At 37.4% G+C, this 17,526-nt stretch overlaps 1 protein-coding gene across 1 annotated transcript in view; it reads left to right on the forward strand.

Moving 5' to 3' along the window:
* Window positions 1-17,526, forward strand: part of PTPRZ1 (protein tyrosine phosphatase receptor type Z1) — a gene marked incomplete at both ends in the record, with an annotated part of 129,668 nt that overhangs the window by 77,761 nt on the left and 34,381 nt on the right. Inside the window, 5 exons of the mRNA XM_082280542.1 lie at window positions 1,766-1,923; window positions 2,506-2,656; window positions 8,043-8,227; window positions 8,938-9,064; window positions 15,399-15,442. Coding sequence (XP_082136668.1) covers window positions 1,766-1,923; window positions 2,506-2,656; window positions 8,043-8,227; window positions 8,938-9,064; window positions 15,399-15,442 — 665 coding nt within the window. The remainder of the gene's footprint in view (window positions 1-1,765; window positions 1,924-2,505; window positions 2,657-8,042; window positions 8,228-8,937; window positions 9,065-15,398; window positions 15,443-17,526) is intronic.

Below are 17,526 nucleotides of genomic sequence, written 5' to 3' on the forward strand. Positions count from 1 at the left end.
GATAAAGTCACTACATGGCACTTCAACAATGCTTAGAATACAATTTTCCTGAATAAAATGCAAATGACCTCAGGAAATTCAGGTCATGACTAAATCAAGTTGTTTCTTCTGAAGAAAAGTGAATAGCACACAATCTGTCCTTGTCTGTGATGTACATAAATTGTCCTTGTCAGTCATATCTGTATTGTGCTTATCTGAATCACAGTTGCTGAGTTCTCAAGCTCTGCAGAGGAGCACTCCTGTTCCTTATAGACAAATTTTCTGGTTTTCATCATTCTTTGTAGGTGTTTGATTTTAGAATCTAGGCTGTCAGTCTCATTAAAGGGTATTCTAAAATCCAAGGTTGCAAAATGTATGGCAGGATTCTTGTTATGAATGAGAAGTTTCATGTCCCCAGCCATCTATATAAAATGGATTTCATTTTTACTGAGGGAGGAATGGGTTAACTAGACATACCAGATAGCAAAGATAGCTCTGTCTGAAGGTTGATTAACATTTTGACAGGAGAAATGGAAGGGGGTTCTTTGCTCGACACTGCTAAATGTTCCCTCGTCATGATACATGAATGAGAGGGAAGGGAAAAGTCAGTTCTTAAACCCTAACTCAGTAGAAAAGTCAACTGTAGAGAAAAACATCACTTGGAGTAAACTGTTAATGCAATTTGCTGCTCTCACCAAATTTGTAAGGAATTATGAAGACAAAGACAGGTCAGAAATCTATACAGGGCTGAAGAAGTGAGATACCTGTAAAAGCATAAGTTTATGCACAGTCTGGAAATTTATTAGATATTCAGAAATGAATACTTACCAATTAGGGAGAAACTTGAAATGAGTAACTTTAGACTGAAATAAGGTGTATAAGGATCTACACTATTCCAAGGTGTGAAAGGCAGCATTATTTTGGATGCACCAGACAATAAAGCAGAATATTGTCACAGACTGAAAAAGTCTGCCTTGCTGAAGTTGTTACCATTTATGCCAGTTTTGGTTGCTGGACCCTACTGCCATACCAGCAGACACTTAGCTTTCTGTGGAAGGACTTCCAGCAATCCCACATGCTTCCTTCCAGCTGACAAGGAACCAGGTAAACTGCTGACTGAAAGATGTGATATTATTTTCACAGAACAATAAACAGAGCAGTCATACTCTTTTGGAAGAGGTCTTTGCATTGTTTGCTGATTTGTGTAAAGTTGTTACAGGTTTTCATTATATTATCAGCATTTAAAAAAGAACCCTGATCCACAGAAATTCTGCTTCTGCAATCATGAGTAATACTAACTTTCACATCTAACATGGCAACAGTTCCCCTGGCAGTGATTTTCTGCAGCACTTTGGATCCTGCAAAAAACTCAACAAATTGATTAAATTCAGGGAGAGTTTGAAGCCCTGTCATGAGACCTAGAAGAAAGATTTAACTAACTTTTTTTCTTCAAATTCGAGAGTGAGACAAAGGTTTGGCACCTTGCAGGTAAGCTTATGGTGAGAAAATTCTTGTGAACCAATTAAAATTACTCTGTTTGGTACTGGAGTAACTCACTACACCTTCCCAAGTAAAGGAAGTTGGGATTGAGCTGTACTTTTTCAAACTAAATAGAAGACTTCATGATTTATTTGTCTGCTAGTCTCTCTGGAGATTAAATTTTGAAAAGCCACAAAAGTAGCGTGTTCCTATAATGGTAGCTCTTTTGGAGAGCGTGATTTCTATTTATTAATTGCTTCTGTAGTATTTTGACTATCTGACTCTATTTTTCTTTTTTATTTTTTAGGAAAACAGGCCGCCTTAGAACCATTTATTTTGCTGAATCTTTTGCCGAACGCAACAGACAAATATTACACTTATAATGGGTCTCTGTCAGCTCCTCCATGCTCTGAAACAGTTGAATGGATTGTGTTTAAAGATACCATGAGTATTTCTGAAAACCAGGTATTTTGTTTAATGTAGTAAAACAAAAAAATTATATATATGTATATATATATATATATATATACATATATATATATATATACACCAAAGAAAAGCATTTGCCATGTATATGGTAGAAGCATTCATTGCCAGCCCAACAACAAAGCTTTTCTTTTATCTAGTTAGAAGTCTTTCGTGATGCCATTAAATTAGAAAACATGTATATTAATTGTGTTATCTTTTTACCTTTTTTTTAGTTTAGTAGTAGAATCTGATCTTGTCTTAAAATAGGGTAAGAACATATTCCAGGCTGTCTGGACTTTGAGCTCAGATAAAGAGGAGTATGAAACATTTTTTGGATATTCCCCCAGCCAAATGGTGGTGCTGGGCAGAGCATAATTCCAACAGCAGCGTGGTTGAAAAGCATTTGTGGAGTAAACCATTAGATATGCTGATAGTACAGAAGAACAGAAGTTCAGTGCCATGCAGGATAACTCAACTGTGAGACTTTATCCAACATCTTTTCCCCAGAGTTTTTTCCTATTAGCAGAATCTGGTCCATTTTTATGACTTCTAACTTCTTTTTTTCATCTCCTCTTCTAGTTAGCTGTGTTCTGTGAAGTGCTTACAATGCAGCAGTCTGGCTATGTTATGCTGATGGACTACCTGCAAAACAACTTCAGGGAACAGCAATATAAGTTCTTTGGGCAAGTATTTTCCTCTTACACTGGACAAGAAGAAATTCATGAAGCAGGTACTTACTGAACAGTCATTCCTTTCTTCACAAGTTAAAAGACGATTTTCAGTAAAAGATTCATCCAAGTATGAAGTTACTCATTTTAAATTATGTAGAAAGTAGCACACTGTGCTATTAGTCATAAATCTATCACTTCAGAGGAAAAAACAGCAATCATAAAACATGTCAGATTAAATGGAGTGGAAAATTAAATGCTTTGTCTTGACCAAGCATTCAGTGAAGATCTCATCAGTTCAAGCTTCCTTACATTGCCATTTTAATGTGTTTCAGACTTCAACAAAGCTGCCTTTTCAGAGACTGCAAGAGAATTTTGTTTTACAAACCCATTTGGTTCTTTATCATGTAGTGTGGATGCTTTTCCAACAGAGACTGAAGTGATGTCACCAAATTAATTCCGTGTAGTTTGCTTAGAAAGTGATAGATGGAGAGAATTCCAGAAGCCAGATTCTGTTCTTAGTCTTACCTAAAACTTCAGGGAAGTTTGTGGAGGTTATGTGACCAAAACAGTACATTGTATAATGGGAAACAAGTTCTAGAACTGAATATGGAAGTAACGATTCCTATACTAACAAGCACAAAGGAATATATAGGAAACATCTAAACTGGAAGCACTGTGTTGCTACTTGGATGGGAATTCCTGTAGATTCTTTAACTCAATTGCACTGAACTGTGTTTAATCAGACATAAACAGATGACTTAAGCATGTACTATAGGTGTAGTCCAGATTAGAAGTGTGGTTTCACACACATACTTTTATGTATTTATGCATACACACTCGTGTATAGATGCACAGAAATGCAACTATAGGATTTGTTTAATGCAGAACATTAGGGAAGTGTTTATGTTTTCACCTCCATTTTAAAATAAATTAAATTTTAAAAGCTTAGGAATCATTAAACGGAAATGCTCAGATGTAGGATCTGTAACATGAATGCCAAAGTCTACAGGAGTCAATAGACTTACAGACTTATTCATGTTAACTATTGCATAGTAATCAACAGAAAAAAAGTAATCTTTTTTGTAGAGGACACATGAGAAATGCCAAGACTGGTTATTACTCAGGTAGATAACTGAAAAATTATTTTGTGTTGTGAAACCTAGAATCCCAATTTTCTCCCATTGCATTCAGTGTAGATTCTATTAGGCAGTCGGATTAAATGCTTGATTAATTGCTGTTGTTGGGACATGACATTTCTTAAGTAGAACTAAGTTTTCTTAGAAAAGCTAGAAGAATCTTTCTATTCCATTATAAACTAATTTCGGCAAAATATTTTCAGGAATTTTCTTGCAGTGACATCCCCAACATTTTTGGTGTACAAACACGGTCCTCTTAAGGGCATGGGAGATGCTTCATTCCCCATGCCTGCCTAGTAATGTATGTAATTTCCCTATGTGATATGTATGTATCAATTTAAGAAGATTAAAATAGCTAATCCTTACAGCCATACTTGAGGATTCACCTAAAAAAAAGTGTTTTGAAATTGTAATACTTAATCTCACCAACCTCAGCTGGCATGCAAATTCATTTGTAATAGAAATTGTTGTTTATTCCTGTAAACCTAAGAACCAAACCTGGCTGCTGGGCACATTGGGTGACTTTCCATCTGCTCCACCCTTCTGGTAAGGCCCTGGGAGTAAGGGCAGAAACCTAACTCTTGTTTATCTTCCTGGATTTAGTAGGTATAAATGACAATGGGTTCTTAAAATTCAAGACTGACAATATATATTGATAAAAAGTATTAGTCAGCCTGTTTTCCCATAAGAAATACAACTACGTAAAGTTCAGCAGCTTAGTGAAATTGTCTTGTGAGACATGGGGTCAGGACTTGTGCGTTTGCCCTTTCACATTCTTCAGTCAACATGACTTCATTATAAATTCTCAGATCCTCAGATTCTATCCAGATGTGTGCGTGGGACAGTTCCACTGGCACAGTGTGCAGGGTGCAGGTGCCCAGGCATTGGCAGTGGTGGGTACAGGGGTGGCCTCTGTGAGGAGAGCCCGGGGCTGCCCCGAGTCAGACACAGGCGGTTCCAGCTGGCTCCAACCCACCCATCTCAGGGCACTGAGAGCCATGGTGGAGACACCTCTGGGAAAGCAAAGCTGCGTAGCAGTGAGAAGTGAGGAAAACCTGTGAAAAACGGCTCTGTGACACCCAGGTGAGAGAAGGAAGAAGGGGAGGAGGTGCTCCACTAGCAGAGCAGAGATTCCCCTGCAGCCAGCCCGTGGTGAAACTGTGGTGAAGCAGTCTATCCTGCAGCAGACTATGGAACCCCCATGCAGGAGCAGGCTCCTGTCTGGAGGTGTGGTTTGTGGAGAGGAGCCCATGCAGGAGCAGGTTATCTGTCAGGTCTCTGACCCGGGGAGGACCCACAGTGTAGCAGTCTGTTCCTGAAAGACTGTGCGGAGGCTGGAAAAAATCATGAAAGACTATCCTGTGGATGGATGCTGGATGGATACACTGGAGCAGAGGAACAGCATGAGGAAGGAGCAGCAGAGTCAAAGTGTTACAAGTTGACCACAATTCCCCTTCCTTATTCTCCTGTACCACTGGGAGTGGAGAGGTGTAAGAGTCAGGAGTGAAGTTCTGCCTGGGAAGAAGGAAAGAGTGGAGAGGTGTTTGTGGTTTTGTTTTTGTTTCTCACTATCCTACTCTATTTTTATTGGTGATAAATTTCCTCAAGTCGAGCCTGTTTTGCCCATGATGGTGGTTGGCAAGAGACCTCTGTCTTCATCTTGACCCATCAGCTTTTCCATCTTACTTTCTTCCACTGCCCTGCTGAGGAGGTGGAGTGGGTGAGTGACTGGGTGGGCACCTGGTGGCCAGCCAAGGTCAGCCCAGCACATGTCTACTGTGCTGCTCCACCTCTATCCCAAAGAGTAGATTGGGAATATTAAAAATTTGCTTATTGTCACACACTGCCAGTGATCCTCAAAGCCCCTGAATATCCTAATGCAAACGACATGATTTCATGGCTTCAACAATTGAAAAGTTGCATTTAAAATATAATCTCAAACCCAGATTTAGCTAAAAGTAGAAGAAAGCAACAAATGTGAGGGGGAAAAAGGCCAAATTTGGGCAGCTTGTAAAGGTCTTCTGGTCAAAAAAACAGCCCAGGCAGTTTTTGGCAATGATCTGGGTGATGTACCCCAGTGGTTCCCCATGATGCAATTACCTTTAGTTGAAAATTTCTTAAGTTACATGGGTAGCATTTTACTCCACAGAAGAATAAGCAAAGTTAGGTGCATTACCATGACATGTGATATGCAAAACCAGAATCTAAGTATTCACATGGAGAAAGCAAAGACTTGGATTCAAGTCCAGCAGGAGTTTCAGTAGGCCTCTGACTTCCTGTGAATTTTCTGCTATTTTGTATTTTGCTGCTTATTACCTGTAATCCAGTTTAATATTTGTGGCTTCAGACTAGTAACAGACTTAAGAACTCCCTTTCTTGCAGTTTCTTTGCTCAGATTTTCTAAAAGTCAGTATCAAAGCAGAAGTAATTAGGTAAGTTGTCATGTGGTTTCCTTTCTTCTTCTAGTCTCTGGAGTAGGAAAATGGGAAAAGGCAGAAGCAAAGTACTTCTGTGTTACTGACTAGTAGAAAAGAAAAGGGAACAGCAGGATGATTTATGAAGTGACATCAGAAGAAGGGCAAGAGACAACATTTTGGGAGGAAATGGAGGTGAAATAATATGTAGGTGATTGTCATGTAGCAATATCGTTGGTCATTGCTGAGATGAACATCAAAAGGAGAACAAAAAGGAAGACTATTTTCTTGGGAAAAAATAGAAGAACCATCTGGAAAAGGAAAAAAGAAAACAAAGAAATAACACTGGAAGCACCAGCCTTGTACCTTTAAAAGTTTTATAATACTGCTCTGTAAGTCTGAATACAGACACAGGTTTCAGAACCAAATACACTCATAAGCAAAAAAGATGAAGGGAGGAAAAAGGACTGTAGTGAAGAGTTTGGAATACAGAGAAGCTTGGTGCTTATATTATAAAAAAGTGTTTTGACAAGAATTTTAAACACCTTTGAAGAGAAATATCTGAGGAGTCCTTAGGTTCATTGAAAAAGAATGAAATCTGTTTAAATTGTTTCTCTTAATGCTCAGAATTGAGAAGGGAATCATCTTTGCTGGTCTAATGATTTCTTTTTGCCGTCTGGTGGAAATGGGGAGGAATGATAAATTTTAGGAATGGAATGGAATGTACATAACATGAGGGGTTTTTTTTTAATTTGCTCTTCCTTTGCATCAATTAAAATAATTAAGTGTAATTAATAAAATGGTGTATCAATTGTATAGCACAATAGATTCAAAACCTGGCAACAGAATTCAACTAAACTACACAGACTAACACTGCCTCTACTATTAGCTTGCTCACACAAACACAAAAATTAAAAAAGCCTTGCTGCTTATTTTCCATTGACTACCTCAGACCGAAGCTGCTCCGAACTGCCCACCTTCCCTGCAGAACGGGAGAAATGCTTTTTACAAATATTTTGGAGGGGCTTGACTTCCCCCTTGTGTTCAAAAGGCAAAATGCAAAGCTACAGGACTTCAGTTTCAAAACGCAGCATTGTCCCCCAAAGCGTTGAGGCATCTTGGTGTTTGCTTCCTTTTAGAGAACTCCAAAGGATCTGCACTTGTTTTCTTAGTTAGCTAAATATATTTTTGTTACTTGCTTTGTCTGTATACTCATATCTTGCTCTAAAGAGATTATGAGATATAAAAAATGTCTCCTCATTTATTCCAAATGGGGAATGACTATGTAATTGCTTGTGCAAAAGTCAAGCTAAAAATATAATATCAAGCCTTGAAATATAATAACATGAAATCACTACTGCTTATGTAACAATTAACTTTTTCCTATTTGCCTTTTTTCTCTTCTTTAAGTACTATAAAAGATTCCCTTGAGGGGAAAATCAGGTGTGATAGCTTCACCTTTAACCATTAAAAACAATCTACTATAGATTAGACTATTATAGCTAGTGAGAGAGTATGCAGCTCTTCTACTGTGATAGAGCTATAAAGACAGAATTATTGAGATTTTTTTCTTTCCCAGGACAGATATAAGAATCTTTATGTTTTATCATTTATATTTTATTTCTTAGGAACTGGATACTAATATTTCACAAAATATGGTATAAGAGGCAGGGAGAGGAGACTCAGTCCTCAAATTTACTTGCTTTTGGAAATCTAGTGTTAAAATACTGGTTCTGTTTATAGTGGCATGGCATTTCAAATATTTTAGTAGAAAGCTAAAAATGAGGCACACGAAAGATTTTCATTAGTTTTCCCAGGAGGTAGCTCAAGATTTTAGTAGAGTCACTTGTACCATTTAATAAATACCATATTCTTTCCTCTTTTCTTTCTTCCAGTTTGCAGCTCAGAACCTGAAAATGTTCAATCTGATCCAAAGAATTATACTAGTCTTCTTGTAACGTGGGAAAGACCTCGTGTTGTATACGACACCACAATTGAGAGATTTGCTGTCTTTTATCAACAGCTGGATGGAGAAGACCAGACTAAGCATGAGTTTCTGACAGATGGGTATCAGGACTTGGTAACTGTAAACTTTTCAAGTTTCATAAAAAGGGATGGTGGCATAACAACTCACTGTTAATTTTCTTGAGGGACTAAACTGTAGCTGGGACCCAATTGAAGAGAAATTTTCTCATTTTTTGGCTGTAAAGCCACGAAGACAATTTAAAATAAAATTAAAAGCTTCTCTTGTCCAGAACAGGGAAAAACTCTACAGCTTGCTGCTTTGATTTGCCTGTACGTGCCATGACCCTGTCAATCACAGAGCTCCTTGGCCACAAAACCCTTTGTCACTTAACAGTGATCTGTACTTCATTGCTCATGGATGTGAAAGAATGACCTGCAGAAGCAACTAATGAGATTCAATTCAATCATACTGCTATAAATACTAAGTTACTGATTACAGCTTCGTGGTATTTTACTAATGAGATCTGTTCCTGTAACCCTCTTTAAAGACTCATAACTTATCAGACATAATGTTACCTAACTTGTGTCCAGCACTAAATAGTTATTTGGTTTGGTATCCTCCATGTAAAAACTCACGAGATTTTTTTTTTTTAAGTTGTCTGAAAACCATTTGTGACAGTAAAATATAAAAAGCACACATTACAATACTAGAAGAAAGGAGCTTTATGGTTCATAAGAAAATTGTGTTATGAAAAAATTAACATTTTCAAATACTTGATACTTATTTGCAAGTAAATGGTTAAATGTTTTTTGTTGTTGTTTTAGGGGGCTATTCTAAATAATTTGCTGCCCAATACAAGTTATGTTCTTCAGATAGTTGCTGTTTGCTCTAATGGTCTATATGGAAAATACAGTGACCAAGTCATTGTTGATATGCCTTTAGAGGACACAGGTAAGTGCTCTTTTGAGTTTAACAATCACTTTTAGATGAAAAATCTGTATTTGAAGAAGTAGTTTGTTTGCAAACCAGATAAATGTGTGACTTCCAAATTATGCTAAAATGAAATTTCAAAATCGCTGCAGTTAACCTTCAGCATGTTCCTTGCTAATGATATTTTACATTATGTAATTCCTTGTAAGCACTGCCTATAAAAAACTGCATGTTAATTTGTTTAATTCTAAGAATATTCTGAAAATCACCTACTTGATTTCAAATCTCACAAGTGTATCTTTTAGATATGGAGGGAAATAAAACCATGTTTGGATTATTTCTCTATGGTTCAAGCATCCTCTCAAAATTAATCCACACAGCCAAAGTCTTAAGGAATCAAGTAATACAACCACAATATATGATTTATAAGTCTATATTAATGATTTTGAAATTTGATTTCTTATGAATACTTGGAGTTTGATTTCAAAAGACTTGTGATGATGGAATTCCCTTGCTTCTTAATGCTGCCTCGCAAAAAAATCAAAAGACCTAACCAACAAATCTTAATGATTTCACAGCCAGATTTGCTTCTTCTGCCTATGAAATAATTTGAAACTATAGCATGAAGCTTGATCTTGTCCTTAATAATTCCTTAAATTCGTTGTAAGCTTTAGCATCAGATCCAATTCGTATGAAAGTGAGTGAGGGCTGTGTCTTTAATTAAACGCCCTGTAATTAATCATAGAAAAAATCAAATGCTTTTTGATCATGCTAGGAGCTATTTTTTTATCTAAGGGCCTGGATTTTGTTGTTTGTGCATGTAGTCTGTAAATTCAGTTTTACACTTATGTATGTCTGTTTAGCCACAGTAAGGTCATTAGTGATGTTGTGGTGAACTTGGGAAAACCGGACAGTTTTTCATTTCAAGGGAGCCACATTCCTTTACAGTGAGAGAGAGTGTGATTCTCAACAATCTCTACCACATGAATTCTGGACTAATAAGGGTAATAGGCTTGTAATAGAGTGGGTTTATCTGTAGGAGGACGGCACAGCATCAGGTATAGTACATATACACTTTTAATAAAGATTTAACTTGTCTTTCAAACACAGTGTATTAAGAATAATGGGGTTTGGGGTCTTAGGCTAGTATATACCAGAATTTTCCTATTTCTCTTTAGTTTTCAAAAATGTCCACAACAAGGTTCTGACATTCTGCCTGACATTTCACTCTTCTGTCTATCTTTTATCCATCTCTTAGATAGTATATTCTTCCACTTACTTTCCAGAATTTGCTGGATTGCTGTTTGAAGAATTTTCTCAGATGAGAGTTCATCTACACACCCCACATCCATTTCTACATGGAATGACAAATAAGCAGCATAGTGTTATCATCATTAAACAATAGTTCAACAAACCAAGTCAGTACAGTGCTGCTATCACAGCTGTAAAACCTCTGAAAATATATTTTGCAAAACAAAACCCAGTATAGGTGATATCCAGAGGACAAACCTCCCTCCTACTGCTACTGCTGTATCCCTGCTGAAAAGATGAGTTGCATATCACCCTTCTGTGTTCCATGACTTCCTTTGGAAGGAACCGTGGGTGCAGAGGCAGGGAGAGAGACAGGAGCACTGGGGCTGGGCAGGCACTGTCAGTGCACCTGTGGTGCAAGCAGATGCTGCTGGGGAACAGGCTCAGCAAGAGGATGATGAGGCATTGGGCAGCCTGTGGTAGGTCAGCAGTGCAGATCCAGCCACCCAGCACAGCATCCCTGCTGTATTTCTGCTGAAGTCATGCAAAACAGGGGCTTTGCATTCATTCTGGTAGAAGGAAGAGTGAGGGAAATAAGTACTGGAAAATTAATTTCACCTTCCAGTATCAGCAGAAATTTCTCTCATATTCGTTTGCTCAGACAAGAGAATTTGGTACAATAAATGCTATAGTTCAGACTGTGTTATATTTGTTATAATAAATGTTGTATATCAGACTGAAGGTCTGGTACTCTCAAGGCTTTTTACACAGAAAAACCATTAATTTCTACTTCGATATTTTAAATTTTAAACAATACAAATAAAAAGAGAGCAAAGGTTTTAAATAAAAATTAAATGCCAAAATGAATATTTGCCTGTTTCACAAAAAACCCCAAAAGTTTCATTGACATGCTTCCTGTCTGAAGCAGACACAAAGTTTTTAAATCTACTTTGGTTCTTTTATTTTGGCACTTCCATAGTGGTACCAATGAAAGCACTGAATAAAGAAAATTCAGGGAAAAATTCCTGTCATGTAATTAGTATGATTCCTAAGAGTGTACATTGCTCTATAAATAAGTTGTTTACCTGCTGTGTCAACTCTGGATACAATTTTAAAATATGCAAAAAACTTCCATTAATTTCTAATATTAATGTTTATTTGCATACTTACTTTTACTAATTATTTACTTCTGAATTAACTATTGCAAATATTTCAAATATTTTCACATTTAATTTTAATATACCTAATATTAAACAACAGACATATGAGAATGTAGATATCTAATAAGAAAGATCTGTTCAGAGCAGCTTGCTGATTACAACTATAACATCAAATTGGTTTTGTGATCTGCTTTATAGATCTTGAGGCAAAAGGGGATTTCTTGGAGCTCCTGCTTGGGAATTTATGAAAGAAAAGTTATCTTCACCGTGAAGACATGAAATAAAGTTGACACACATAAAGCATAAATTAAATCTTTCCTTTTCAAGAATTATGCTGAGTAATCCAGTTTAATTAAGATGAAATTCACTACAGTCACCTCCAGATCAATTAGTCTTCATGTTAAGAGCTAAAGCAAGGCATGAGTCATGCAGAGCCATTAGATGGGCCCTTTTCCAGGAAAATTGTATCCTTGGAATGGCCGCTTCTAATGAGATCTGGTATTCAAAAAGCTCAAGACCATTGTTTTAGGCTTTCATTTTTGAGATACTCACAAATGTGTCTCTCATGCCTTCTCCCCACCCAGTCTGGTGCCTCCCATATGCAGTTAGTGAGGGCTCTGCAGTCTCTGGTCATCCACAGACCCGAGACTCTTGTTCTCAGCAATGCTTTGTAAGAGGAAGGACCTCTTTGGGGCCATGCTCTGCCTCAGTTTGTGGAAGCCTCAGGAGCCGTAGAGTAATGACATTGGGCAGGCTACCATAGTGGAGACCTCTGCTCTTTGGGTTTTTCCTGAACTCTTCAGAATGGCAGCCCTTCACCTTGTAATACAGTGTGTGTGCACACTAAAATTTTTTCCAGTTAGTCTCCACTTAGTAAAAGCAAACAAATGCACGTAGTGATGTAGCTACAAAATCTCCATTGAAAATTTAGGGAATCATGCCCAGAGTACTTTAGTCAGCTTTGATAAAAATCCAACTTTTATTTACAAGTTTTTCACCTGCTGTTAGAATTGGATTTCAAATAACTATGTAAATGTGTTCTTTGACTCTCTAGATAACGTCCGTATAGAACTGAAGGTTATGCAATAGTTTGTTGTGTTGCTAATACTGGTGGTACTTACATGCTTTTGCTGACACAGGAAAGGAAAAATAAGAATATAACTCCCCACTTCTATTCCTTTGTGTAGACTTCAGTTGGTGTTTGTCAAAAAATACCCAATGTGTTGGGATACAGCTCTCAAATGCTGTCTCCTGCCTGGCAGCTCATGCTGTCAGCAATGCTTTGTGAGAGTCTAACTATGCAACTTCTTTGTAACTTGTCTTTGTGATTTTTGTCCTAAAAAAGCACTAAGCATATATTAAATGTCTGATCTAGGGATGATTTTTTCTAATTTTTTCTGATAAAAGTAGAAATCTGAAAACTGATTTAATCAAAAGAAACAGGCTTTACTTTTGTTCTTGCCATGCCATTTGTTACATAAGTCAGTACAGAAATGAAAAGAGTTTATGCTGTGCACATTATTCTACGATTATAAATCACATTGTTAAAGAGATTTTTCAAATATTTGCATTGAACATCCAAATGTAGGGAAATAGTTACCTTTTCTGTATTTGTTCTATCGTTTCTCCATCTGTCATTAAAATGGACTATGAAAAGACCTCTACAGAACTCTCTAACTAATTATTTAATTATTTTATTTTAAAATGTATACTTTAGAATAATCAATATGTGGTTCCAGAAAAAATAAACAAGCTTGTTCATCAACCTACATCAATGGGTTGTTTTTTGGAGGGTGCGGCTCTTCACCTTGGATGGGGGATGTTATTGTATTTCTGTAATCTCCTGTCAAATCAAAAGTTCATCAACAGAATTAACGGAACTCCTGTAAGTGTGTGTCTCTCATACTTTTGACAAATAAATTTTCTATTACTATCCAAATTTAAATAGTTTTTATAAAGTTCCTGAAGATTTACTGTTTTTGTTAATATACAGTTTATATATATATGTGTATATATATATGTATGTTAATGCCTCTCCATTGAGAAAACAGTAAGAAACTGTAGTTTCCTGCTGGTGGAATTTGAGAGCATATGCCCTTCTGTATACTCTAGCACAATCAGTACAGTTTGTTTTTCTGACTGAGTCTGATTAAAGCTCAGCTCAAGAATAGTGACCACAGAAAGAATGGATAGAATTTCTCTGTATTAAAAAAAATTTTCAGAGAAGTCTGTTGAGTACATAGTACATGGTATGGGTCTATTGTGGGAAGGAATTCAAACTAATGTCAATATTTGATTCATATCATTGAGAAGCCAGGGAATATCATTATCTCGTCCACCCCTTCCTCCCCTCCGCTCCCCTCCCCACCCTGCCCCAGAGCCTCGTAGGCCTCAGAAGTCAGAGGTAAGATAATTTTTTATCTATCTAGCTAATGAAAGGTCAGTTCTGTACTTGGTAATTTATAGATGTTTGTTACTAAAGGACAAGTTGTGAAGATTTTGTGCAGCATTGCTTAGTCAAAATTTGTTTGCATGTATAATCTACAAATACAACTGTGTGAGCTTATTAGTTTGATAAACTTCATCTAGTGTACAGTGCATATAGGACATCTCAATTTGTTTTGGAGGGTAGACATGGATAGACCAAAGAGAATACAAATTAAGTCAGAGATCCACATGTGACACTGCAAAAATGAGAAATACAGAGATGACATCTTTATTCAAATGTATTGAAGAAACTACATTTGGGAATTGTGGAGGACATGCAGACATGGGGCTGTGTGTGATGCTGTTGTTAGAATCCCTCTCCAGGGTAAGAGATTGGCATTTTGACCTAGTGCAAATCAGCCCTCAGAATATGTGTTAGCACTTGTGTGCAGACAGAGTGCTAGAACATGGCTTAGGAGAAAGCCTTAGAAAGACTCAGAATGGGAATGGGCCTTTTTATGGACCAAAGGAGCAATAAGATGCTCTTAGTGCTGTGGAAGCAGTGTTAGATTTCCTCACTGAAGACCTTTGTCAGTTCCTACCAGAGAGTTGGATATTTCTTTCAACCTGCTTTGAAGCCTCTCTTGCTGACCGCTGTCAGAAGTACGACACTGGATTTGGCCAAAAAGAGAGAAAGAAGGCAAGAGACTACCTCTAAATTTGGAGAGAAGGATTTTCAACTGGGTTGTAGGAGATTCATTTCTTCAACCCATTTCAACTGGTTTTTATTTATGAAAATTGGGAATCCCTCAAAAGCCTCTAGAGCAGTTCTTCACAGAGCATGCAGTACCTATTTATTAGGGACTTTTTCTGGGATGTGATACAACTGGCTTCATGTCTTTAAGTCATATAGGTTGGTATTTTGAAAAAGGCTGTAAGCACTGGAAGGGTGGGTCTCTTTGGTCTGCCCTGATGGAGGCATGCAGCCTGCTGCATATTGAGTATGATGGCATTGCTGTTGCTCTAGTACCTAAGCCCAAGCCTGGGTGCACAAACAGGGAATTTTCTGTATGAAAATTATAGAACAGATTGTTTTACAAGTGTATCTTCGGAGCTTTCAGGTTTAATGTAGAGAAATAGTTGATCCCCGACTTACTGTTTTTCTCTCATCTGTGTTTCTGCATTAAACTGTACTTCTCATTGAAAATGTTCTTGTAAACTTGGCTTTCCCCAGCCAAGATGTGGCTCCTCCAAAAGTGCAAGTCCTATGGCATCAAAATAGAGCCAGATGAAACTGTTGTGGCTGAATGTGTCCTGTCTAGATGAGTGAGCATTGCTACCCTTATTCCTCAGTCCAGGGGGTTGGCCACTTCTCCAAGCACAATCCTAAAAAAAAATCTTAGACATGGTCTCAATAAACATATTAATTAATTAATTAACCAGTTGAGTCATTGCAAAATTAAGAATTCTCTCTGTCTAAAATTGTGGATGATACGGTGTGTATTTTTGTTTTATAGAGGCTGACCTCATTCCTGAACTGAGTGAAGCTGAAGAATATGAGGTATAACATTCATTTATTTTTTAAAAGAGCATTTAAAATAAATACATTTCAACTAGATTGAAATTGTATTCTGTGAAAGTTTACAAAACTATGTCACCAATTGAGTGTATTATCTGCATTTATGTATACATATATGTATGTGCATATATAGCTTTTGAGCTATATTCCTCCCTAGATAACTCTGGAGATAGCTCAGTATTTCTCTGGGGCTGGAGATACATGGTGAATAAAGGATATCAGAGAATATTCCTAAATACTTTTTTAATGGGGCATTAGTTTAAAATCACCTTTCTGTGAAGTCTGACAGAATTGTTCATTTAGCAGAATCAAAGCTGCCATCCAGTGTTAGGCTTTTTAGTTAAAGAGAAGTTTGATTTGTCCTTGCTTGTGATGGTCTTATCATGTAGTAAATTAAAGTAAGGGAGGACGATGGTTGTGCTGGAGAGTGAGATTCAAGGGTGTCTGTTATCAGTGTGCTGTGAACTCAGAAACTCTTGGAGGTTCATTTGCTTCTTGAACTTCAGGTTGAACTTTTTGTTAAAGTATAGCTCTGTTTTACAAATTTTTTGATGATTTTATGATAACCTTTGGAGGCTTTATATTCAGTAACTAGGTTTCTGGTGTCCCAGCAAGAAGAGATGTAAACATACCATAATTAAGTTTTTAACAGTCTCTAGTACCAATTTTGCAACACGAACAGTTACTTCAGTAAGACATTTGTCAAGTAATATCAAGTAATCCCTCAGAATTTTTAATTTATAGTTCCATTTTAATTTATGTTTTTAAGTTTTAATTTATAGTCTATGACCGCAATATTCTCACTGCATGGCAAGTCCTTTCAGTTAAATAGACAGCCTGTGCTTACCTGTGTATTTACCCTCTCTTGCATTTGTAGACACTGAGTAACCAGTAATACAGTCATTTCTCTGTTGTTGTAAGCTATGTATCTAGATTATGATATTGCATCTGTTAGGTGCCAGTGAATATCAACTGATTTTTACTTGAACCAAGAAAGTTTAAAAGTGCATACATTGCCTTGCAGAAATTAGATCTTTAGAAACAAGGGTCTGTCCAGTCCAGCCCAGGTTTGAAGACACACAGTCTTGGTGCTGCTGTCCCTATATTTCAGGTATCTAGTCCTTAGAAGGAAATCCAAACCTGAGAGTCATGTCTGAAGTACCTTATGTTGTGTGAGTGCTTGAGAGGTTTCTGGTTCAAAGAGGGACTGCAGTGTGAAGCCCAGCTCTAGCCCTTGCTCTGGTGAGACTGGGTAAAAGCTCACAACTCCTGTTTGCTGAGTGCCTCAGTCAATAATGTATTCAGCAGCTCTTTATCTTGGGCATGTTCCTTCAAAGGCTGTTCATTTTTTATATTCTTCTCCCTGCTGTGCCCTGTTCCATGCAGGAATGGAAGATCTACTCAACCTAAACTATAGTGGAAACTGAGGAGTTGTTAGATTGATAACTGTGCCTATCTCCTATCTACTGGGAGTTTTCTCTCAGCATTATACTTTTGAATAAAAACCAGTGGCATTTCTACCACATCACCAAGCCAGATCTTCAAATAAGGAAAAGAAACTATTTTGCAAGAGGCTCTGTGCTGCTCTGACTCTTAGGGCTATGTGTGCCTGTCAAATCAAGTCCCTTCAGAAACTGAAAGTGTCCCTCAATATAGATTGCAGATTGTGCTGGGACAGGTTCACTTCTCGTGCAGCCCTAGATGGGGGAACAGCCCAGAGCTGCAGGGGCTGCTGTGTCTAAGTCAAAACAAAAATGCTTGCTGAGCAAGTTAGGTGTTTCAATGTTGTCATTTGATTTGATGCAGGAAAAGCTGGAGAGGGGACAAAAAGGTTTGACTTTAGATCCTCAAGCACTGCCTAAATCCTGATTGCATTCAGGCATGTAATTTTTTTTCTTTTGGATACATCCCTAAAAGGCAAAACTCTAACACAGATTTTGCACAAAACATTGTTATTCATCATCATTCATGTTCAGAAAACAAAGGGTCATTTTGTCACAGGACTAGGGAATATGACTCACAACACTTGTGAAACTCTTACAGTCATGCTGAAGATCCTGAAATCT

This window comes from Coloeus monedula, assembly GCF_965178545.1.
Source record: "Coloeus monedula genome assembly, chromosome: 4".
NCBI classification, from domain to species: domain Eukaryota; kingdom Metazoa; phylum Chordata; class Aves; order Passeriformes; family Corvidae; genus Coloeus; species Coloeus monedula.